General features: G+C 41.3%; 1 protein-coding gene across 1 annotated transcript in view; it reads left to right on the top strand.

Moving 5' to 3' along the window:
* The window catches only part of thsd7ba (thrombospondin, type I, domain containing 7Ba), a 976,108-nt gene that overhangs the window by 939,393 nt on the left and 11,598 nt on the right, over window positions 1–25,117 (top strand). Inside the window, exons 24-26 of the mRNA XM_078552479.1 lie at window positions 7,004–7,099; window positions 9,597–9,679; window positions 21,678–21,870. Coding sequence (XP_078408605.1) covers window positions 7,004–7,099; window positions 9,597–9,679; window positions 21,678–21,870 — 372 coding nt within the window. The remainder of the gene's footprint in view (window positions 1–7,003; window positions 7,100–9,596; window positions 9,680–21,677; window positions 21,871–25,117) is intronic.

Below are 25,117 nucleotides of genomic sequence, written 5' to 3' on the forward strand. Positions count from 1 at the left end.
CAGAGTTCCCTGGATGACATAAGTTATAGGGTTTAAGATGAAGAAAAAGTATGCTTATGACAGATGTCAGTTGCATAATACAACCAAGAGCTGGACTGAATAATAGACATTTCAGAGGGGAATTGAAAATAATAAATACGAGATGCAAAGAGAGAGCATGAAAAGAAACTGGCAGTTAAAATAAAAGGCAATCCAAAAGTCTTCTTTGGGCATATAAACAGTAAAAACGTGTAAAAGGAAGAGTGGAGCTGATTAGGGACCAAAAATGGGATTAATACATGGGGGCAGGAGGCATGACTAAGGTATAAAATAAATAATTTGCATCTGTCTTTACCAAGGAACAAGATGATGAGCAGGTCATGGTGAAAAAGGAAGTAATTTAGACACTTGAAGGGTGTAAAATTGACAAGAAGGAGATACTGGTTAGGCTCTCTGCACTTAAAGTTGATAAGCACCAGGACCAGATGATGCATCCAAGGAGACTGAGGGAAGTGAAAGTCAAAATTGCAGAGGCATTGACCGTAACTTTCCAGTCTTCCGTAGACGCCGGGGTGGTGCCAGAGGACTGGGGAATTGCATCCTTGTTCAAAAAGATTGTAAAGCCAACCCTAGCAACTACAGGACAGTCAGTTTAACCTCATTGGTGGGGAAGCTTCTGGAAATGATAATTTAGAACAAAATTAATAGTCACTTGGGAAAATGCAGGTTAATTAAGGAAAGCCTGCACGGATTTGTTAAGGAAAAATCGTGTTTAACTAACTTGCTGGGGTTGTTTGATAAGGTAACAGAGAGGGTTGATTAGGGTAATTCTGTTGATATGGTGTACATGGACTTCCAAAAGGCATTTGATAAAGCACCGCACAACAGACTTGTGCACAACAGACATATGCAAATTTATAGCTCATGGAGTAGAAGGGACAGTAGCAACATGGATACAAAATTGGCTGGGTGACAGGAAACAGAGTAGTGGTTAGTGGATGTTTTTAGGCTGGAGGCAGCTTTGTAATGGAGTTCTCCAGGAGTTGTTGTTAGGGTGCCTGCCCTTCCTGATATATATTAATGACCTAGACTTTGGTTTACAGAGCACAATTTCAAAATCTGTGGCCGAATCAAAAGCTGGAATTATTGTGAACCATGAGGAGAGTGCAGAACTTCAAAAGGACATAGATAGCATGGTGGAATGGACAGACAAGTGGCAGATGAAATTTATTGCAGAGAAGTGTGAAGCAATTCATTTTGGTAGGAAAAATACAGAGGGACAACATAAAATAAAGGGTATAATTCTAAAGGAGATGCAAGAGCAGAGGGGCCTGGCTGTTTATGTTCATAAATCATTGAAGATGACAAGTCAGGTTGAGAGCGCAGTTAATAATGCATGTAACATCCTAGGCTTTATTATTAGGGACACAGAGAACAAAAGCAAGGAAGTTATGTTAAACTTTTATAGAACACTAGTTCAGCCTCAACTAGAGTATTATGTCCAGTTCTGTCCACCACACTTTAGGAAGGAACTGAAGGCATTAGAGAGGGTGCAGAAAAGATTCATGACAATTGTTCCAGGGATGTAGAACTTCAGTCATGCAGATAGACTGGAGAATTTGGGACTGTTTTCCTTGGAGAAGAGAAGGTTGAGAATAGATTTGATAAAGATATTCAAAGTCATGAGAGGTCTGGACATAATAAATAGGGAGAAACTGTTCCCAATGGTGGAAGGATCAAGAATAAAAGGCACAGACTTAAGGAAATTGGCAAAAGAACCAATGGCGACATGAGGAATTTTTTTTTTCATGCAGCGAGTGGTTAGAATCTGGAATCTCTACCTGAGAGTGTGCTGGAGTAGATTCAATTGAGGCATTTAAGGAGAGATTGGATTATTATCTGAAAAGGAAGAATGTGCAGGAATACTGGGCGAAGATGGGTTTGGGGGCGCGGGGGGGAGGGGGGGCTGGGTGGGGGGATGGTCGTGGCACTAGGTGAATTGCCCCTTCAGAAAGCCAGCACAGAGACGACAGGCTGAATTGCCTCTCTCTATGCTGCAAGCATGCTGTGATTCTTTTATAGATATGAATTCTTTAAACTCCCTCGGCAAGACTTCGAACTCCATTTGGAAGATCTCACGGCTACTTATGTCTGTGTCATTGGACTGCAGATTTTCTCTGCTCTCCCTCCTTTTCCTTCAATATTTTTTGTGATTTTCTTCTCCCTGGCACCTGGTGCCAATTGCAAAAAAGGCTACACATAGCCTTTACTGTAGAATCTCCCACTAAGACCACTCTCTTATTCTTATAGTCCATCTGCCTCTTGAGTGGCTCCTTACATCACTGTGCTACTCAGGACCAATCACCTGAGTTACTGTCTACCTCATACTATTGAATAGTTTCAGTAATTTATGGGTTCCCAACGTAAGAAGTGTATCCCTCTGCCCTTACAGGTTGACACTTGTTTCTCTCCATTCTCTCCATTCTTCATTATCCTTGTATTTTGATTTGTCGAGCGTTGCCTTTTTGGTGACCACACCCTGGAGGGTGCAATGCAGAAACCCCTCATCCTTTCTTGTACTGTGGAGTATGACTAGTTACTTCTTCAGTACATAGATCCTCTGCTGCATAGGCTCAATGTTTTGGTACTTAGTGCAGATGTGCCACCTTAGTTACACTGAAGATTTGTGACAGCCCACCTAATTAAAGTTCATGCACATCCCAAGGGCTCTCGGCATGCCTAACTTTAAAAAAAATGCAAGAAGTATGATCTTGGATTTGCACTATAATCAAATTCTTACATGAATCTAACTCATCTTACTAATTTCATACAAGTATTAATTTGAGTTTTAAGGAGTGCCTTAATGGAGGATAGCGAGGTGGAGAGGTATGGGTGGGATTTCCAGAGCCTAGGTCCCAGACAACTGCTGCAGACATGGTCACTAGTAGTGGAATGATTAAAATCAGGGATGCACAGGACACAGATAGAAGAGCATAGATATTTCAGAATGTTGTGGGGTTCGAGAAGATTACAAAGATAGGGACAGGCTATGGAGGGATTTGTAAACAAGGATGAGAATTTTAAAATCAATATGTTGCTTTACTGGGAACCAATGTAGGTCAGCGAGCATAGAAAGATAGATGAATGGGACTTAGTGTGAGTTAAGACATGGGTAGCAAAGTTTTGGATGATCTCAAATTTACAGAGGGGTGAATGTGAGAGACCAGCCAAGAATGCATTGGAGTAGTTCAGCCGAGAGGTGACAAAGACAGCAGCAGATGAGCTGAGGCAGGGCAAAGTGGGGTGTTGTTATGGAAGAGAAAATAGACAGTCTTAGTGAAAAGCGTATATAAGGTTGGAAGCTCAGCTTGGGCTCACAAAGTGGCTTAGTCAGTTTCCAGGGGGAAGGATGGAGCTGGTAGCTTAGGGAACAGAGTAAGCCTTTCCGATATTTAATTGGAGAGAATTTCTGCTCATCCAGCACTCGATGTAAGTACTGGATAAAATGAGATACTACATAAAATTGGGGCATTTATAAAACCGGAAAATCTATTCCAATGAAAGTATTCAGAACCAGGAAACATGGATTTGTTCATTGCACAACCAGATGCACAGGGGTCAGTTAAATAATTACCACCAGTTCCTTCACTAGTAAAGTTAGCAGTTAAACTAACATCTTGCTAATTTCATCTGACGAGTCCATTTGTCAATTGCTATTAAGAACTGAGACATATAAATTAGATTTGTACATACATGAAGCTACATTCTGTCTTACTACACAAGCATACTTATGGTGGAATCATCCCACATTTACACTAAGTGCGGTAACGGTAACAGGAAAAAAGACATTTTACCCGGTGGCCGCAATGGCGGCTTTTCACACTATATTGTCCTAATTCTGCCTCATTAATTATGTAGCCACATGAAACATGTTGTCTTACTGGCGGTGAGCCCTGAATTGTCCACCATGTTGTTACCTCACCTTTACCTCACTCCGGGTGCCATATCTAAACTGCAGCCACCCACACAGTTGTCAACACTTGAAGCCCAGGACTGCTCCAGTGAAGACATTGCCCTAAAAACCAAGAGAAGTTCCATGACCCATCATTGGAGTGCTTTTTGGAGACCTGCCATGATGTCCTCCAACCCCCCGCTCTGGCCGCAGGAGGTCCAGAAATCTCACCACACTGGCTTGGAAGGCAGTGGCAGTGGTGGTCAGTGCCAATGCTGCACAGAAGAGGTTGGCCATCCAGTGTGGAAAGAGGATGAATGATCTCATCCATGCCACCAGGGTAAGGCAACCATTTCATCGCTCTAAACTCACACACTCACAAGCCCATCACACATTCACTGGCATCTCACTCACTGCCAGCTCAGGGAACGTCACTATTCACTCTCTCAGACACACCCTCACATCTCCATCTGGCCTCATCTCCTCTGGAGACTGGCTCCTCAGCATCTTGAGGCCACTTGCACAGATCAACATGTGACCCCACACATGCCCTGGGATACTCCCCTTCCCCAGTGCAACCCTCGCCCTACAGTCTCTTCCCTTGCCTGTGGCCACTCCTCCCCCTTCCCCAAGCAAGCCTTAGCCCTACAGCTGTTAAAAAGGTAGCGACCCTGTGAGCCCCTCTAAAAGTGATGTGGTGCTGCCTGTGAAGCCTGGCACTGATGATTGTGAGTGCTGCCCGAAGCCAGGTAGGCAAACAAACCTCTAAGTCCTAAGCGAAGTGCAGCTCACCAGGTGCACATCGCTTATGTACAGTTGTGAAACACATCAGCGTGTAATCACACCAATGTGCTCCGATGACCCAGCACGGGGGGATGATTCAGGCAAGATGGGCTTATAATGATATGCAGATGTATTACAATGAAATTCCTGAAGTGCGGAGGTGGGAAATACGGCGCGCTATTGATGGGCGGAGCGGACAACTGCAACTGGTTTCACGACGTTGTGCACCTAATTTTTGGCCTTCCTGCTCTCGCCTGCTATGATGTCCAATGCCAGTGGGCACGGAAAATTCCTCCCTTAATTTTCTTAAACGGACAGACTACATGTATTCCAGGAGGAAAAAACAGTAAAAACTGGGAAATAAGAATACAGGTCCGAACTGATCTTGTATACCTTAAAATGGAACACCAGTGGGAAACAAGAGTACAGATTTTCCTTCTAGGAAAGTGAAATTTGAAAAAGCTGAATGCTCATAAACAACCATGGCTGAAACTATACTTCTGATTTTCAATTTTGTTTGAATATCTGATTCAGGTTTAAATATAAATGAGACAGATGTGTTGAAAGAGTCAATGTTTGATGATTGTTAGGGGTCTCAGTAAAATTCAAGTGGACAGTCTGAAAATAAATTGGCAGTTGGCAACAGCGTTCTTCTGGAGAGGGCAAGCACTTGCATATTGCATCCACTTTACTATGCATTGTAAGTGAGTACTTCTACCATTGGGATATTCCTGGAGCAATTTCCTTCTGCTTACCAAGAGCTGGTGGAATAGGAAAGGAGACCCTGAGGGAAAAGAGACAACATAGAAAGAAAGTAAATGAGCAGGAAGACAAAGGGAAAGAGAGAAGAAAACATACAGCGAGAAAGAAACTGCATTTGAAATCACTCCACCTGGGTCAGTATAATTGGACTGTTCAGTATTTCACAAATTTCTGAGCATCTAAATGACTCATTCACAATGTCTTGGCGTCTGGATTCAGTACATAGGCCATATGTTGTGCATCACTGTTATAAAGAGATAAGATTGAAAATTGGTCTCTGTTGCTGGCAGTGAGCAGCTCTGCACTGCTAAAATAACCTTAATGTGCAATTTGCAATATCTATTCAGAGACAGATCACTCTGAAAGATACATGTGTAATTGAAAGTTACTTTAATCTAGTTCAATTTGAAAGACTTTGCCCTTCACCTCCGCAGAACTAAATTTGAAGCTTATCAGCTTCTGACCTTGACTGAAAATAATTAAAGTTACTAATAAAGATGACTGCTAAGGAACATAAGGTCAGTAATGACATCCCCATTTCTGTTAACTGCATATGAATTCTTTTCCTTCCATATTCAAAACGATTTCAAAATTCAACACCAAATTACTGATGCCATGTCATTTGCATTTTTAAATTAACTTGTTTCATACCTACATGAATATCAAGTTAGTTTTTTTGGAACTATTGAAGAGAATGAAGATCAGAGACATGGCAAATTGTCAGAGGAGTGCAGTGCTAAAACTCTGTACTGATTGGAATATGTGAAGAATAAAAATGACACTTGATGTAACAGGGGGTTGGAACTATTATGTTTTATATCTGTCTGTCCTTCTGAAGTGAGATAATGGAGATGTGACGAAGGGTGACTATTTTGGTGCATGTTTAATACCCTTTGGGGATCAGGACGTTTTAATGCTGAATTTTTCCTCCAGGAATCAAATGGATTGATTAGAATGTATGATAGGGTAGGTTGTACATGATCTGCAAAAGAAGGTTTGATGGGTCATATGATCTTTTTCTTGTTCCATACTTTATATTCTTTAATCACTTAATCTGACATGCTGTCACATTCATTTTCACCTTTTCTCATTCTTATTTAAAACCTCACAAGAGGTCATTTCTGCACAACTTCCAAGTTTGCACAATACCCCAACATATGGATTGCAAAAGCATTTTCTCCTTTACATGGTGTGATGCCAAATAAAAAGATGATGTGAAATATTGTTCTCAGCTTCAGAGATAGCAAGTATTGGTCATGTATATGCTGCAGTCCAAAGGATTTACAGCTATAACATAGAAAGCAATCTCTTTTCATGCCATTTTGATGGTGACATTTTCCCATGACTTCATACTTGTATTCTGATACTATTTCATTCAGTTCACAGCCAATATAATGCTTCGAAGTTGTTGAGAACCTGATATCTTGCCATTTTATTTTTATTTTGGTGACCTAACTCCAAATTCATGAATTAGAAGTGAGTTGAATAATCTTCCTGCAAAGAGTAAGTTGAATATTTTATTTCCAGAAGGAAATTGTCATGAGTATGAGTGGAGGTCAAGTCCCTGGAATGGCAATGAGCGAACTGTATGGTGCGTCCGTTCAGATGGTGTGAATGTGACAGGTAAACACTATTTAACTCTTCATTATACATTGAGTTGTTAGAGGCCGATAGAACAATCAGGGCAATAGTTCTGTTAATGTCTGATTTAAAGTCATTGTTGATCTTTTTCACTACATTCCTCTGCCTTCACTTTGAGGGTAATGCAACAGACTGACTTATTCTCTTTTTGTATTTAAGTTAACATTATATGCAATCATTTTTGATGCCACAGCAAATCCTCCTATTTCACCCTCCCCAGTGTTAACTTCTTGACCTTCTCATAGCATTTAGTCTGAATATCATTGACTCTCCCTGATCACCTCTTTATTTCACTTCTCCTACTAACCCCCTGAGTAGCCCTAATGGCTCAGCCATCCCTTTCTGCCTCTGGAATCTCTTGACTCTCAGGCAAACCCTCCAAGATTACAACCCCCTCTCACTCAAACTGTGAATTGTTGGGAAGACCTTGACATCCCTGACCTTCTTGTTTAATGCCCTTGTCCTGATCTGGATATTTTCCCATTAGAACTGTTCCCTTGGTATGAAAGTCACCTCCATGGTTTCGAATTTCCAAAACTGAAGGTGGAACGCACCTGCAATTGACTAGCCTCATTAATTATTGCCACATTTTTCTCTTTCTTTGTCCATACCTCTGGTGTACTCCAGAGTTCTAAACTCTATCTTCTACTCATCAACATATACATGTAACCTGTTGTTGATGTTATAAGTATGTGGTCAACTTTCTTTTTATGATGACACCAAGCTGTACCTTAAGCAGTAACCCCAGGGATGTTGCAACCATCTATAACGGCGTACCTGTTATTAAGACTTGGGATTAAATTTTGCCACTGAGGCAGAGGTGGGTTAGGTGGTGAGTATAGTGACCATTTCTCGCCACTGTTCGGTATGCCAATTAGGCCAATTAAAGTGCCAATTGAGGACACACATCATACATAGCCTAGATTTTCCAAATGAAGGATGGGCCCTGTACATTCAGGCTGTCAGCCTCCCGGCCATAGGCCGATGGGCGGGGAAGGGGTGGGTGGGATGATGAGGGGTGGAGTGGGGTCCAGAAGTGCATCCTGCAAAGTGGCTCATCATGTGGGCTGCAGAGATTCCAAAGCCGTCAGCCTGCTGATTGGGCCTGCTGCATCAAGAGCCCAGGTTGGTGAATGTGGAGGCGGCCAATTAGAGGCCTCCTCACGGAAGATCGCTGCTAGCCACTACGGGCTTGGGACACCTGTTTGGTCCTGTGTCAGGACCTTGAAGCCAATGGGAAAATCCAGCTCTGGGTGAGCCAAAAGCTTCTCTATCTCAAGGCTTCCAAAACCGATTCAATCTTCCTTGTAGACTCTGTAAATGCTTACATGCCTCTGACTTTGACTCTATTTCCTTCCTGGCTGCCACCTCAGACATAACCCAGAGATGTGGAACATTTGTTCATTCCAACCTCAGCTCTGTATCATCATTAACTAACCTCAAATCAAAACTGCAACAATTCCCACCTCCAACCCTACTTCTTCCCCACTCCAGCACTGAAACTCCAACAACTTGCACCCAGTGTTTTCTAACATCATTGTCCTAATGTCACTTCTATTACTCATAAACAACATTTCATCCTCAATGCCACATATTCATGTCCTTACCAGCACTAAGACCCACATCTCTGTCATTCTTGTCCTCATAAAGTTGCACAGACTTCCCATGACCTGAGTGATTTATTTTAACATTCTTGTGCTCACTTCCAAATGTTTCCATGGTCTCACTCTGCCTGTCTCTTAGAGTTTCTCCAGTACTTTCACCCTGTAAACATCTTCTTGTCCTCTAACACCATCTTACTGCCTGTTTTTTGTTGCCTCTGCTCCCCTCCTCAGCATCCCTCGCATGCCATATCTGCCTTCAAAGTCATCATTAAAGACTCTATCCTTCAAATTTGTTTTTGCCCTGTCATGACTTTCTCACCCTTCCCCAACACATGGTGTTACTTCACTCTTGTCCATTATTCTCACAAGCACTGAGATAATTTCTGATTATATTGAATACTAAATAAGTGCAAGTTTTTAATGAATAGGAGATTGAAAATGTTCTTGCTAGCTCTGTCCACTGTAAAAATGGGAAACAAGATACGTGTAGTCATAATAATGGTTTTTAATCTAGCTCTTTGGTCAACAAGGAAGGGCTGAGAAGCCAGAAGTGTAAAGATCCAAAAACTGTATATTTGTAGAGTTAACTTTCATTTTAAAAATATCGTAAAATATATACCATGTGGAACATGGCATCATTAATCAGACCATCTTCATATTGAAAAGTTATTATTATTTGTTGAATGTATAGTAACTACGTTCATAATTCAAGTCTCTAAAAGCTGTGACATAGCTGTTCTCCCATATTTCTCAATTTCAGCATGGTTTTAGCTGTGTTAATAAACATTGTCATATAAAAGCATACATATTTAACATATTTCCCATTTCCAGTATTATTGAACCTTATGAATTTATAATGCCTTTGTTAAATTCAGGAGGTTGCTCTCCTCTGAGTCAGCCAACTGCTACCAGACACTGTCATCCATCCTGCACTAAACCATACTCCTTCTGTACCCAGGTAAGCAATCAGATGCAAAATCCTTGTTCACTATAAATATTAACCAGTTAATAGTTTATTGACCGAGAGCATAAAAATCCTAGCTGCTCCCTGCTTTTATGTTCCAGTTGTAATATGAATGTTGGAGCACTGGTTTTAATTACCTTCTATAGAAGTGCAGTATATCTGCTTATAAAACAATCAATCTATCACACAATGGCAAGAAGATTTTTCCATGACCTAGTGCTGTAAAATAGTAGAAGTAAGAAAGTCTATCAGTAAATGATACAGCCATTATGGATTTACACTGTATTTGCCAAGTGCTTGGATAGGACCAGTTTACAAGGCTTTATGGGAGAAAGCTGTGGGGTTAGACTTAATGTTGGAAATTATGCTGGCACCTAATTCTCGTAGTATATTTAAGCGTAAAGAGTGCTTTGCACTTTTAGAAGTCATCCTTTGAATGAGATGCTAAAACCAAGTACAATCTGTCTATAGTTGGAAAGGTTTCCATGTGACCAATCTCAAAATGTACCGGGTAATATGTGATTCATATTCTGCAACAAAAACCTTTGTGATAATCTACATTCTATATGGATCTGATGCAAATGGACAGTTGAGTTTTACAAATGGCTAGTAAACATTAATTATCTTCAAATATATATCTTTTAGAAAATGATAAATGTTGTTCTTTTTCATATATTTTGCCAATGGTTGGAATGTTTAACACTAATCCAGAGGTGGGATTGAAGAGGTTTTTCTTTACACTGATTCAATTCAGATCCATTAGTAATGAATAAAGAATTTAAATTTATGTAGCACCTTTTGCAACATGAGGACATTCCAAACAACTGTATGGCTAATGAAATACTTCTGAAGTGTAGACACTGATGTAGGGAATCATTGCAGCCAATTTATATACAGAGATATAAACAGCATGTTGATAAACGACTGGATAATCTGATAAGTAAACATTGATTTGAACAATAGAAGAACTCACTACTCTTCTTCAAAATGGAATGTTTTATGCTCAAGTTATGACGTGGCAGATGATGTGTGCCAGGGCAGGCCAAATTTGTAAGGGAAACTTGGCCGTGCTATCACAACAGTTTTGCAATTTGTATTTATTACGAGAGGTATGCACTGAATTCAGAAGCAATAAGTCCACCAAGACTTATACTTTCATGACAGCCCATCAGAGAGAACAGAAGAGGCATTGGCTCAAAGACACAACCAAAAGGTGACATCTCTAACATTGCAGCCCAGCCCCAGTACTGCACTGGATTGTAACCTAGGTTATGTGCTCAAGTCTCTGGACTGGAACTTGAATCCACAATTTTCAGAATTAGAAGGGTACTGGGACTAAGCTGAGGCTGACACCTTAAACAATTGACAAAGGCATTTCATATTAATGCATTGCATATCTAATATCACACAAGATAATTTCAGGGTTTGTGTGAAAAGTTGTATTTTTTTGCATCAATTTGTCAATTTATTACAAGAATTTAAGTCAACTTGGCATCTCAGCGTTTTTCATGATTGGTGTGATTATTAACATTTTGTGGTGTGCACAAAAGGAGGAAATGCTGGCTCGTGTAGGATGGGCAAGCATTCATAGGGTTTATGTAATCACTTACAAAAGAGCAGTGGATGGTCTGCTTTAGACCCTTTGAGAACAATGTTAAAGCTGCTAAAGGAGATTTGAAGAGGCTGATAAGTATTTCTACATGTTTTGTGAGGAGGTTGCAATTTTACAGAGGACTTAAAAGAATGTGCCTTGTGATTACATTAGTGAGAGTCAGAGATTAGTTGAATGAAAAGAAATGCACCCACCCAGCAGAGATAAAAGAAACACAGTTATCTAAACAGTTGTAATAAATTATATTATTTGCAAGGTTTAACAAGAGACATTTTATAGGAGCAATTAGGCCAACATTTTCATTTTTCTGTAGAACATGATTTTGCACAATGAGTTCCAGCAAATTCAGTATAAAAATAAAACACACTACTAGCTTCTGAAAAACAAATGAGAATGTGCAATAAGTGCCTGGCATTGCCAGTGACACCTACATCCCAGGAACACATAAAACAAGTTACATATAACTGTGAAGACTGTTTTCACAGTAAACAGGTTTTTCTGATGAAGGGTCATACAGACTCGAAACGTCAACTGTGTCCCTCTCTGCAGATGCTGTCAGACCTGCTGAGTTTTTCCAGGTATTTTTGTTTTTGTTCTAGATTTCCAGCATCCACAGTATTTTGCTTTTATCTTGGTATTTACTGCCCCCTGGTGACAATAACATTAACATGCAACCACATATCTTTTGACTGCTGTCAAAATCTTCTTTTTGTTGCAATATCTTTTCAGTTTTAATTTTTATAAAGTTTTAAGCTGAAGTATGAAACAAAATTAAATAATGTAAGGAACCCTAAAGCATTTAAAAAAAAAAATTGCAGTACGTTTGTGAGTAAGCAAATCCCAAGGAAGTTGACAAGTTTGGTATGTTCATGCTTGTCGCAACACTGGTACAGTTACAGCTGAAGTGACATTTCTGAGCCTGGTCATCATATTATAGCAAGGATTTCCATTCAGTTTAGGAAAGAGCACCCAAACTACCTAGCTTAATGTCTCTGAGATAAGAAGTTGCTTTATTGCTAATTATTGCACCCTCCAGCAAACAAACATTGAGAAACTACGATAGTAAAATATCTTCCCTTTTGAAAGCATATGCATTTCTGACGAAAGTTGACAATTTGATATTTTATTATGATAGGCTCAACATCTTCAGTGTTCTCCCGAAAGGGTTTCCTACCTCTACCATGCACGACTTCAGACTCATGTGAAACTCCAATGCTCCCTTGAGGTTCCACTCACTTCTGAATTTGCTGACCCCCACTGTCTCCCCTTCTCCCAATTTATTGATTGAAGATCCTGCAATCTCAACTTGGCCTTGTTCAAACCTATCTTTAAAACCAATCCGTACTCCTGTGCTCTAATTTGTATGCTCCAAAGCTCCAATTATTGTCCAGCAAACAGACCAATGGGCATTCCCCACCCCCCACAATTAATTAGTAGAGCCTCCAGCATCATGATCCTTCCAGGGTGTCAGCTGTGGCTCAGTTCATAGCACCCTCGCCTTTGAATCAGAGGGTTGTGGGTTCATGTCCCACTCCCGGAAACCAAGAACTGTGATTGTACTCGAAAGAGTTGCAATCTGTGACTGTTGATAACTCGAAAGAGTTTCCAGGATGGAGGATCAGTTAAAACCAGTTGCAAACTTCAACTGGACCTAAATGGGTCCCGACTCTACTGGGAGCAACCAAAGTGATGGTTAGACCTAACAGGAAATCCATTGGTATCCCCAGTCACCCGATTGGCACCAGTATTTTGTTAGCTGGCCTTGGCTGGAACCAGCTGTAATTTTTGGGAACAAGTTGACATAAGATCATAATAAGATCATAAGAAATAGAAGCAGGAGTAGGCTATTCAGCCCATCGAGACTGCTCCGCCATTCAGTACGACCATGGCTGACCTGACCGTGGCCTTAGTGCCACTTTCTTGTCTGTCCCCCAAAAATGTTAGCTGGTTCAAGTGGAATCAGTTGGCAGGCACACATTTAGAACTGAAATCAATTAGAATTAAGGTGGACCCAGTTGACACATGGGCAAACTAAAAAAAAAAATGCCCATGTGGGTGAACCATTTTATGATTTCTGTGGCCAGAACAGCGCGCTTGTCAGGTATTGTTCATGCCGAACTGGCACTGGTGTTGAATATCTATTAAATGAACCAATGATTAAATGATGGAAGGGACCATTGACAGCGCTGTCAAGCACCAATTATTCAGTAATAACCTGCTCACTGATGCTCAGTTTGGGTTCCACCAGGGCTACTCAGCTCCTGATGTCATTACAGACTTGGTCAAAACAAGGACAAAATCGCTGAACTCAAGAGGTGAGGTGAGAGTGACTCCCCTGACATCAAGGCAGCATTTGACTGAGTGTGGCATCAAAGAACCATGGCAAAACTGAAGTCAATGGAAATCAGGGGAAAAACTCTACCGCTGGAGTTATACCTAGCTAAAAAGAAGATGGTGTTGGCTGTTGGAAGTGAATTATCTCAGTCCCAGGACGTCGCTGCAGGTGTTCCTCAGGGAGTGTCCTAGGCCCAACCATCTTCAGCTGCTTCATAAATGACCTTCCCTTCATCATAAGGTCAGAAACATAAGAAATAGGAACAAGATTAGACCATTTGGCCCCTTGAGCCTGCTCCGCCTTTCGATAAGGCCTTGGTTGATCTGCTTGTGTTTCGAATTCCACATTGCCATCTCCCCCTATAACCTTTGATTCCCTTGCCCAACAAGAATCTATCTACCTCTGCCTTAAAAATATTCAATGACTCCATCTCCACCACCTTCTGAGGCAGAGAGTTCCAAAATTGCACAACCCTCAGAGAAAAAAATTTGCCTCATCTCTGTCCTAAAAGGGTGAACCCTAATTTTAAAACAGTGTCCCCTAATTCTGGACTCACCCACAAGAGGAAACATCCTTTCCACAACAATTCCAAATCCTTGTCAAGACCGTTCAGGATTTTGTCTACTTCAATCAAATCATCCCTCACTTTTCTAAACATCAGTGGAGACAAGCCTATTCTGTCCAACCTTTCCTCATAAGACAACCCATTCATTCCAGATGTCAATCCATTAAACCTCCTCTGAACTGCCTCCAACGCATTTACATCCTTCTTTAAATAAGAAGAGCAAAACTGCACATAGTATTCGAGGTGCGGTCTCACCAATGCCCTGTATAACTGAAGCATAACATCCTTATTTTTATGTTCAATTACTCTCGTAATAAAGGATAGTATTCCATTGGCCTTCTTAATTACTTGCTGTACCTGCATACTAACTTTTTGTGACTCATGTACACCTTCTGAACCTCAGAATTATGCAGCTGTTCTCCATTTAAATAACACTCTGCTTTTTTATTCTTCCTGCCAAAGTGAACAACTTCACATTTTCCCACATTAAACTCCATTTGCCAGATCTTTGCCCACTCACTGAGCCTATCTATATCTGTCTACAACCTTGTTATGCCCCCTACACAACATACTTTCCTACCTATCTTTGTGTCATCTGCAAATTTAGCTACCATATCTTCACTCCCCTCATCTAAGTCATTGACGTAAATCGTAAAAAGTTGAGGCCCCAGCACAGACCCTGCAGGATGAAGAAGAGCCATTTATGCATATTCTCTGTTTTCTGCCAGCCAGCCAAACTTCTATCCATACTAATATGTTACTCCTTCCACCATGAGTTTTTATTTTCTGTAATAGCATTTCATGGCGCACCTTATCAATGCCTGCAGAAATTCAAGTGCAGTGTGCTTACAAGCTCCCCTTTATCCACAGAGCATGTTACTCCTACAAAAAACTCCAATAAATGGGTAAAACATGATTTTCCTTTCACAAAGCCATGCTAACTCTTCACGATTGCCTTGAGCTTTTCCAAGTGCCCAGCTATAACCTCCCTAATGATCGATTCAAACAACTTCCCCATGACAGACGTCAAGCTAACTGGCCTATAGTTTCCTGTTTTTTGCTTTGCTCCCTTCTTGAATAGAAGGGTTATATTTGCCGCTTTCCAGTCTGATGGAGCCTTTCCAGAATCTAGTAAATTTTGGAAAATTAGCACCAGCACATCGACTACCTCATTAGCCACCTCTTTTAAGACCCTATGGTGTAGTCCAACAGGACCTGGACACTTGTCAGCCCACAGCTCCATCAGTTTGCTCAGTACCGTTTCCCTAGTGATTGCAATTTCACCAAGTTTCTCTCTCCCTTTCACCTCCTGATTTACAGCTATTACTGGAATGTTTTTTTCTATCCTCTATAGTGAACACAGAAGCAAAATATTTGTTCATTTCTTCCGCCATTTCCTTATTATCTATTATTAACTCCCCACTGTCACTCACTCGAGGACCAACACTCACTTTGCTTACTCCTTTCCTTTTTATATACCTGTAGAATCTCCTGCTATCTGTTTTTACATTTCTACCTAGCTTTCTCTCATACTGGAATTTATTTCTCTTGATCAGTTAGGAGGAATTTCTTTATAAAGGATACGTTGAGTAAATGGAACTCTTGAGTGTTTGAAGCGGATAGCATCAATTAATCTAAGGGAGATTTGATCCACATGTAAGGGAGGAATGAATAGGGGGATGTGGGGGCAGTGTGGGACTCTTGAACACTTGAAAGGTGTCTCTCTAGCTCCTTCTCTCAGAATAAATAATCCCAGGCTCTCCACAAAGCTCAGATGCTTAAGCTCAGTAGAAGTTTGACTGTCCTTTTTCACGCTGCCTCCATGCCTGGAGATGCTTGGTGTTGTACAGTGGATAGCATTGTGAAAAGTACATGACACTATGGCTGTGTCAGTGCTTTGATCAGACATTCTGTCACCCCCTGGATTTTCTGACCCACTGGCTGCTTTTCTCAAGATCTGATTGTCTTGCCTTGCTGCTGCTGCACATTCCACAATTGATTTATTCAATGATCCAGTGACTAAGATCCCAAAATCCCCCTCCCGTGAAGTATTTAGAAGCCATTTTAAAAAACCCAATTTTTTTTTTTAGTATAAAAAAAGGTAAAACCAGAGGGAGAATATTGAAAGGTAAGAAACTGGTTAAATTTGGAGAAAATGGATGCAAATGTTACTTTGATCTCACCAACCCTGGAGAAAATAGGGAAGAGGCTAACTAAGGTGCAGTTAACCTAAAGGGCAATGCTCAATTATTTACACAGTTTACAGAAACCATTTCATGGTCCTCAATGGCAGTTCTAAAAGTTTCCATGATCACAAAACACTCAATTTTTAACAGTAAAACATGTTTATAGTGTTTGTGAATCGAATGTATGCTGAAAAATATTGACTGCTAAAGATTATGGGCGGGATTTTCTGGCCCCGTCTTCCACTGGGATTGTCCAGTCCCGCTCAAAGTCAATGAACTTTCGGCTGGGCCACTGAATCTCCCGTGACAGGTCCTGCCATGACAAGGCTGGAACATTCCAGCGTATGCTTTCAGTAACCAGCACATCATCAGCATAATAGTATGAAACACAAAACATTTATTGATGCTAAAATTTACTTTTATAATGTGTACTGTGGACAGGATTTTGCACATAATATAGTTGGTATATGCATGTTGTTAATATTACTGTAGTCAATACCAAGGTCTGGATTTTTGCAACGACAACTTTGTTGCGAAAAAGATGGAGGGGGCCAAAATCCATAAGACCCGCCCCCTGAACACAACACATGCCATTTTCACAGAGGTGGGAATGTGGCAGGGTTAGAATTTGTACATGTGAATTTTGTGGAGGCAGCTGCCCATATAAAACAGCAGCTGCTCCCAGTTATGCCTGATTCTCATTAGCCAGGAGTGGGAAACATGATGTGCAGATTAGACCTGGTTGGAGCAGGTGTAAACTTTGTGGAGTCCTTTGGAGAGGCGGGGCACCCTTGGGATTGGTAAAAATGAACATGAATGTGCATAAAAAGTGCATAAACTCTTTGGAACTGTCAGGAGTGTCAAAAGCAACTGTCAAAAACAACTCCTAAGCTGTCAAAATATTTATAAGTCCTGCCCTTTAAATTTTTGAAAAAATGTCTGAAGTGTTAAAAAAAATTATTGCTTGCTATTTCACTCTGCCCAGTGACATATGCCTGAGGGTTATCATTCCTGAATTAGTGCTGCATGACTGATTTCACAACCTTCCATTATCACAACAGTGTGTTTGCTATTTCAAGTTTGATAGCTACTGGTGCCTATAGACTCTTTGAAGTGGGACTATGAATTCCAATGTTTGTTTTTTATAAGGGATTAAGTACTTGAAATTAATGTTTGTTTTGAGATGGCATTATGTAGTTGAAGTAAAATACAGGGTTTTTATGAATGAGAATCATGCTTTTTAAAAAAATAAAACCTACAATAGACATTTAGAGCTTTATTTTATTTAATCTCAGCATGGGTCCTGATCTGCTCATGGTGGATACTGGGTGAGTTGATATGGATGGTGTAAGGGCAAAGTGTAATGGGTGGGGGTGAATGGGTTGGCATGAGTTGTACTAAGATGGCATGGGGTGGATATAGGGGCATAGGTTGGCATAGTGTTATAGATGGCTATGGGGGTAGGTAGAAAGGCATAAGTTTGCATGACGCGAATAAAGGGCTATGGGGGATGGGTAGAGGGCATGAGATGGCATGAGTTGGCATGGATGGGACATGCAGAGTGCATGGGGGTGAGGGCTGGTGGGCTTTTTTTTGTTGCTTTAAAATCTTGGACAAAGTGCCAGTGCACCGAGTCAGGCCTTCCGCCCATCCTGCCTCTGCATCTGGCAGCCTCTCTACTGTTTCCTGAGTTTCCCGCCACAACTCCTGTTTTAACCTGTCTGCTTGGTCTGAAAATTTGGCATTCCAGGTCATTTCCTCCTGGCTCGGGTTTGCAGAGCAAGGAATTGTCCCAACTCTGCGCTCCTGACCCTGGCGTGAAAACTCAGGCCCAAGTCTCTTAAGATGTGCTTCATGTTGTATGTTTTGCTTCAAAGGTTGCTGTCATTTGACTGTATTATAACACTCGATATACTTATAGAGTAATTTACATTTTCATTCCTTTCTCATGCCACCTTCATTATAAACCATTTTTGCTCCTAATCATGTCTTGAATGTTGATCAGTAGCACACTTCCAGATGGTGTTTGGGTGTCCATTAACTGTTCCCTATGGGTGTGTGAGGCTATTAAATGTTGTCACCATTGACCCTTTGAATACCTTTCCACTTTTCTTTTGGCATTACGGATCAAGTATGGCAGGCATGAGGTAGCACTTAAACTCTCTCTCTCAAGCTCTTCTAAGTGCTTAAAAAAACTCACCTCATATTACCTTCCTAACAGAATTTAGCATTGAAAGCCGAGACCTGCATGCCTTATGTTAGTGACAGCATCATGAACCTTGTATGGAATCATCATGCAATATGTGTGATGAAGTCATTAAAAGACAAACAGGCGTCTTTGGATCCACTATGACAAGGGAGACTTTTGCAGGCCTGAGTCAGGAAAATATGATTGTTATTTCCTTTCACCAACCATTGCACTGGTCAAAATCTGCCATGCTTACCCTGTCAGGCCTACATGTGACTCCAGATCCACAGCAATGTGGTTGACTCTTAACTGCCCTCTGAAATGGTCTAGCAAGCAGCTCAATGTAAGGGCAGTTACGGATGGGCAACAAATGTTGGCCTTGCCAGTGACACACATCCCATGAAAGAATAAAAAAGTAGTGTTAGGGGTTCAGGCATGCCATATATTGTTAATTCAGCCAATTTATAAATGACAGGGTTAGGTTGGTGTGGGGAGGCAGGTGCACGCAAACTGTGTAAATACAGCCTACAACAGCTCGGATATGCTGAGTGGGGCAGAAAACTGCGCAAATAGAATACAAAAATATCAAAGCCTCAGAGCCCAATTTTCCAATGGGAGACAGAAATCGGGAGTTGGGACTGAACCTGAGCCACGTTCCCACTTCCAACTCCACAGACTGGCGAGAAGCGCAATTTTCCAATCCCTGGGGCCTTAATTGGTCTTGAAGCAGGTCTTCTGCCTGCTTCAGCAGGCCTGAGACAGGAATGGGGGCAGCCAACTCTGGAGCAGTCAAGTTAAATGACCAAACTCCACCCTCCTTTTGTTCACAAGTACATTGACCTGGATCTTGGGATGGATGTGTAGCTAACTTTGCACTGTATCAGGAAGGCCTCAGAATATATTTTAATTAATCTAAAAGAATTTCAGGAGTATCTCAATAGTATCTTCAAATTGACATGTTTTTCATCTGCACCCATCCCCTCTCTTGCCCATGCCCCATCTCCCTCACCCCCTCTCCTGCCCCTCACACCCATTCCCCATTCTTCTCACCCCCTACCAATTCCCCTATCCCCCTCACCTCTATTCTCCTCACCCCTTCATCTTCTCATCCCCCTCAGCCATCCCTTATCCTCCTCAACTGCACCCCCCCATATCGGACCACCCTCTATCCTTCTCATCCGCTTTAGTCTAGTGTAGGCCCCCTATGCTATGGACACCCCAAATGAAATTTGAAGTCATTAGAATTATGCATTATGTCAGTAGGTAAAGTTATCAAACATTTCATTTTTCTAATGTTTTCATTTTCCATTTTGAAAAAGCTTCAAAGTTGATTTTATTATTTGACATGACTTGGTTTTGCAGCAGTTGAGAAGACTTTCCTGTCAAATCTTGAACTTCCTTATCCGCTAACACATTATGGCTTTGGCCCAATGGTCCTTTCACTTTTTCTGACTTTAAACAGTCACTGTCAGCTCTGTGGGGTTTTTGCAATGCACTTTTTCATAAAAAAAGCATGTGTTTTTTTTTGTGCGAGTGTTTTGACTTTTTTCACAAAGAGTCAAAATCAGTGGAGCAAAGCCCTTGACTTTTGAATGTCCACCTGAGCTTCCCACATGGATAAGGAATTCCCGTTTCTCCATGTCAGTCACAGAAGAACTGGTACGTGCACACAGGGAATGATAAGTACTGAAATGCTGGGATCTCCCAAGCTTGTTGCTGGCACAAATCTATACTTACTCCAGTCCATGTGATATTAATCCACATTTCCATTTCCACTGTGAATTTAAATGGCAATATATCTTACTTGTGTCCTCTTTCTGTGATGTTAATCAGGTGCATCTCAACAGGAATTTTGCAATTTTTAAAAATGGTTAATTAGTTAACGAACAACATTCGAAGATAAAGTGGGTTTTTTTTTGGTACATTTGGGGAATTCAGGCAAGCTGGGAGGGAACGGGCAAGGGCCGGTGCGCAGCCGACTGCCGCCCACGATCAGCTGCACGCCGTCATTTTACGTGGGTGAGCCAATTAAGGCCCGCCCAACATGACGCACACCCGGAAGCACTGAGCGCTCCCTGTGCGGGTGGAGGGGGGAATGGGAGAGTCGGGGCCTGCGCTCCTTCACGCATGCGCATGAAAGAGCGCATAAATCTCCTTGAAGCACGGAGCTGCCTCAGGGAGATTACTTTGACTTTGAAGAATTGAAATAAGGAATAATAAAAAAAATTCAGACATGCCCCCTCATGTGACAGTGTCTCATGAGCTGGGACATGTCAATGAATTTTAATAAAATGTTTTATTTATTGTATTAAGCCTTCATGAAACTTCATCCCGCCCATGGTTGAGGTTTCATGATAGATGCGAAGGCCGCCTGGGCTCTTCGCCTGCCCGCCAACCTTAAGGTTGGACTGGCAGCCGTGTTAATTGCTTTAAGTGGTTTTTAAATGGCCTTAATAGGCCTTTGACAGTTCGGCGGGCGCGGAGCTGGCTCTGGTGCACGCCTGCCGAACTGAAGATCGGAATGACGCGCGGTGACGTCGGGACACACGCCCGATGTCACCACTCGTCATTTTACGCATCGGCGAGCGGGGCCTGCCCCTACATGCTGACCAGAAGATTCAGGCCCTGGAGAAGAGTTACAATGTTTTAATTACACTGTCATGGAAGACTAATTCATTAGTCATTCATTCATCAGAAGTATCCTGCTGTGTTGCTTTTGAGAACTTCATTTATTTTGAAGCAAAGCTCTATTCTTAAGAAAATTCATTATCCATCCTGCTTTGAATTCAAAATAGCTTGGTCCAATTATCTGACAACTCAGTTAATTATTTAGCACATTTCCAATTTCTTTTATTACTCATTTTGCTTAATTAAAACAATTAAACAACTTGAGTGTTAAACACAGCAATAGCTAAATGATCAGGAAGAGACCATAACCTAAACTGTTATTACCATTGAAAAATTATGGGAGAGTTAAAGCTATTTCTGAACATTTTGTATTACTTTGCTGATGGCTTTACAGAAGGGGGCCAGTAAGCTCCCAGTTGATTATAAACCTATATCCTTGTCTTTTTTAATAACTGACTGTCTTGTAATCAATCCTCAGGGAGGTGTGTGCGGCTGCGAGAAAGGTTACGTGGAAGTAATGACTCCTTATGGATTCCTTGACTACTGCACTAAAATCCCTGGAAGAGAGGAGAAGAAAGCTGATGTTAAGACTAGTGTGGGAAAGAACAAGCTGGGCAATTCAAAATTCCAGGCATTTTTTAAAGGCTGGTCCATTGACCCTTTTGATCCTGGTAAGAATTGTATAAAAATATGTGGGGGGGGGGGAAGGGTTGTGAAGCTGCAGTGTGTATTTCTGAAGTTGGTGATTGAGGTCTATCTACATTTAAGGGTAGATTCAGTAGGTGGTTGGAGAAAGGGGAAATAATGGGAACAGGATAAGCATATGGGAGTCAGGCCAATGCTCAGGTGGAGTATAAACATCAACGTGATTGGTTTTGCTGAACAACCTATTTCTCTCTTGTAATTTATTTGAAATATTTAGCTGGTCTATTCTATGGATTTATGTTGTAAAGGGAGTGAATGTCAGCAAATAGCCCTTCCACTGTATTGGTAAGCTACCATCATCACCTGCATGTATATATATAGGGTGTGTGCCATTTTCTTTACTTCTAAAATGTGACAGAAATACTTTCCATTAACATCTTTATTTGTTTACATCTCTCTATTACTTTAAATGAACAATTTTTGTTTAAACGATGAAAGCTGACAATATAATTGGGCAAACTGTTTTGAAGAAGTTACTGATTTTGATGGCACAAAGCGACCCACCTACAACTGAAGCATCCTACAGAATTCAATCTGCCTCTGTTGATGCTAATTTTCTTCCTTTGTACATTACGAGTCAACAACTCATCTGAGCTCATACACATTTGGCACTTGAACAAAGATATTTTTAGGACCAATGCCTAAATGAAAATAAAGCCAGGAAGCTATAAGTTCTATGATCCAAGCGAGTGAGACAGAGTGCAAGTCCAGTTGGGGGAACTGCAGTTTGGGGTGAAACCTGGAATTTCAGGGTTTCCAAATCACTGAAGAAAAATAATGGTATTACACTGGGGACAAGGAGCTTCTTTGGCCTGCTTCTATAATTCTGCACAATTACGTTATGGATATTTCTGCGGGAGAATTCCTGGGCTACCCAAGAATTCTGCCCAGCTCACCCCTGATAGTCTCAGCAGGACCTACGTGCCTTTAGTTGCTGTTCTGCTACCTGGGCTTTATGTCTAAACAGCACCTGCAAAACAAATACTAGGAAAAACAGATGCTGATCCTATATGTGTGTTTTGTACCAAAAAGCACTGTACCTGAATATCCTGTATGGCTTTTCAGGTAGCTGCACTGGACTGTATCTGAAGACAGTTTATCAAAGTAAGCTCTGTTTGCCAGGGACAAGCACATTCAGATTTCAAGGCAAATTTTTTCAAAATATTTCACACTACAGTTTCAACAGCTCCTATTTAAGTGTCTTTCTGGTTTAAAAGACCAAGCTCTTCTTGGCACAAAATATATTATTTTTCAGTTTGGAATGAAAGCAAATGTTTTGTCAGCTTCAGAAAAATTGAAGAAATCGCTATCCCATTTTCACTCACTGATGGATGGCATGTTTGATACAATGAATACATTCCCCCTACACCCTCCCTCTCACCAACTACCACCCCCCACCACGCCCCACAACCCCTTTCCCTTCTGTTCCCCTTATGGCTTATGTGCAGAAAACAACAACAACAAAACCCTTTGAAGGCTTCTAATGATTTTCATTTGAGCCTCTTCAGAGTGATCATCAACTGCTTCAACTAGGAGAGGACTGGAATCCTCCTTCCACCTCCATCCAACAATTAACATGAATGGAATCCTCCCAGTCAAACTTTTACTCTATTCCCAAATATTCAATATACTCACTTATGCTTGTTATTCTTTCTGCTCATTTATAACAAAAAGGTACAAAAGGACCAGTAATCAAGTTCCAACACTGATTTATTAAAAACAAACTAGTTATGTGACTATCTATTCTTTATTACCTACTCTTTCTTAGCATTACTTTTTCCATGTGCTTTTTTGGCTGCATAGTTAACATGATAGTGGTCTTCTAAGAGAATTACCTCTGAAAGTAGACTATGCTCTGTCTCCAGAACAGACTGCAGAAACAGTGGAACGCTCAATCTGCTTGAGCACAGACTAAGATGGCGTGTACAGGCTATGAATTCTCCAGAGATGCAGTAATCACTTGTCCTAGGCTACCATCTTGCTCCTGGACAGTGATGGAAAGTGGGTGGAGGAATAGTTATGGAAGTGTTGATATCTCGACAGAGCCTCACCTTCCATAGTCACATCTGTCCAAATCCTATATAGAGTGCATGTTCCCATGCCTTCTGCTGATCTGCTGGTGCACAGACTATTATGGTTCAGTGACATGATGGAAGCCTATTCCCAATTTGCATCCTTTGCACAAGTTCACCAGTAATGATGCCCAGTGATGTATTGATAGTTTCAGTTGTCATTGCCTGTCTCTCTGGCATGAGGCTACACTGTAATTTCCTTTTGGTTTGCCATTCTATTCAAGGAAATCTTTAGATTTCATAAGATAACCCTTGACATCCTACTTTGACTCCTCCATATTACCTGCCATTTGTTTCAAGCTTTTGGCAGCTCCACCAATGCCACCCACAACCCCCTTCACCAACCCCCCCAACCCCCTTCCTGCACCCCCACAATCTGTCTTTGCTCCCTATCTGTAATCTAGTCCATCTTTGCAATCCCTCAGGAACTCTATGGCAGTTGGAAGAGCAGTAACTCTACCCACTTTTTTTTTCCCTCAAGGCTCACGTTGGAATTAGGTGGTACTCTTGGAGGGCTGCAGGTCTGGAGCAGATGACAGCGATAGGGAGCATAGCTTGAATCAACATTTCTGGGCTCAGCTCATTAAACTGCAGAGCCCCTTTGCCTTCCTCTTCATGCTGCTAAGTCCTTTCCTTGCAGAAAAGCAGACAAAAAACGTTGGGAATGAGATTGAAAAACTGCAAAAGCACATGTATTCTTCAGTAGCCTTCAGTTACTAATATCATCAAGGAACTTTATATTAAGCTTTCAGTCTGCTTCAATGTTTTACACTTTAAAAAAAATCACCTAATGGCAAGTATCCCAAGGCCATTCAATAATGATTGCTCTGCTGCACTTCCTTGCTTCTACCTCCCCTTGCACCTTGCCCCTTTAAGGCCCAAAGTATATACAAACATCTTGTCACTCGAATGGCCTACTCCAGTTGTGTGCCTCCACAAGCACAAAAGGTGCATATTCTCTATTCAAATCAGTCCCTTCAGGAAATCCAGGCACACCATTCTTTCTTGTCATGCTCATGCAATATGGGCTCATAGATTCATGGAGTCAAGAATTCCAAATGAACATTTTATTTTTTAAAATAACATGGAGTTGCGAGGTCAGGAGACCTTTCCTTTCCTGTCAATATACATGGAACTACAC

The sequence above is a fragment of the Cetorhinus maximus genome, chromosome 11, assembly GCF_964194155.1.
Source record: "Cetorhinus maximus chromosome 11, sCetMax3.hap1.1, whole genome shotgun sequence".
In the NCBI taxonomy this organism is placed as follows: Eukaryota; Metazoa; Chordata; class Chondrichthyes; order Lamniformes; family Cetorhinidae; genus Cetorhinus; species Cetorhinus maximus.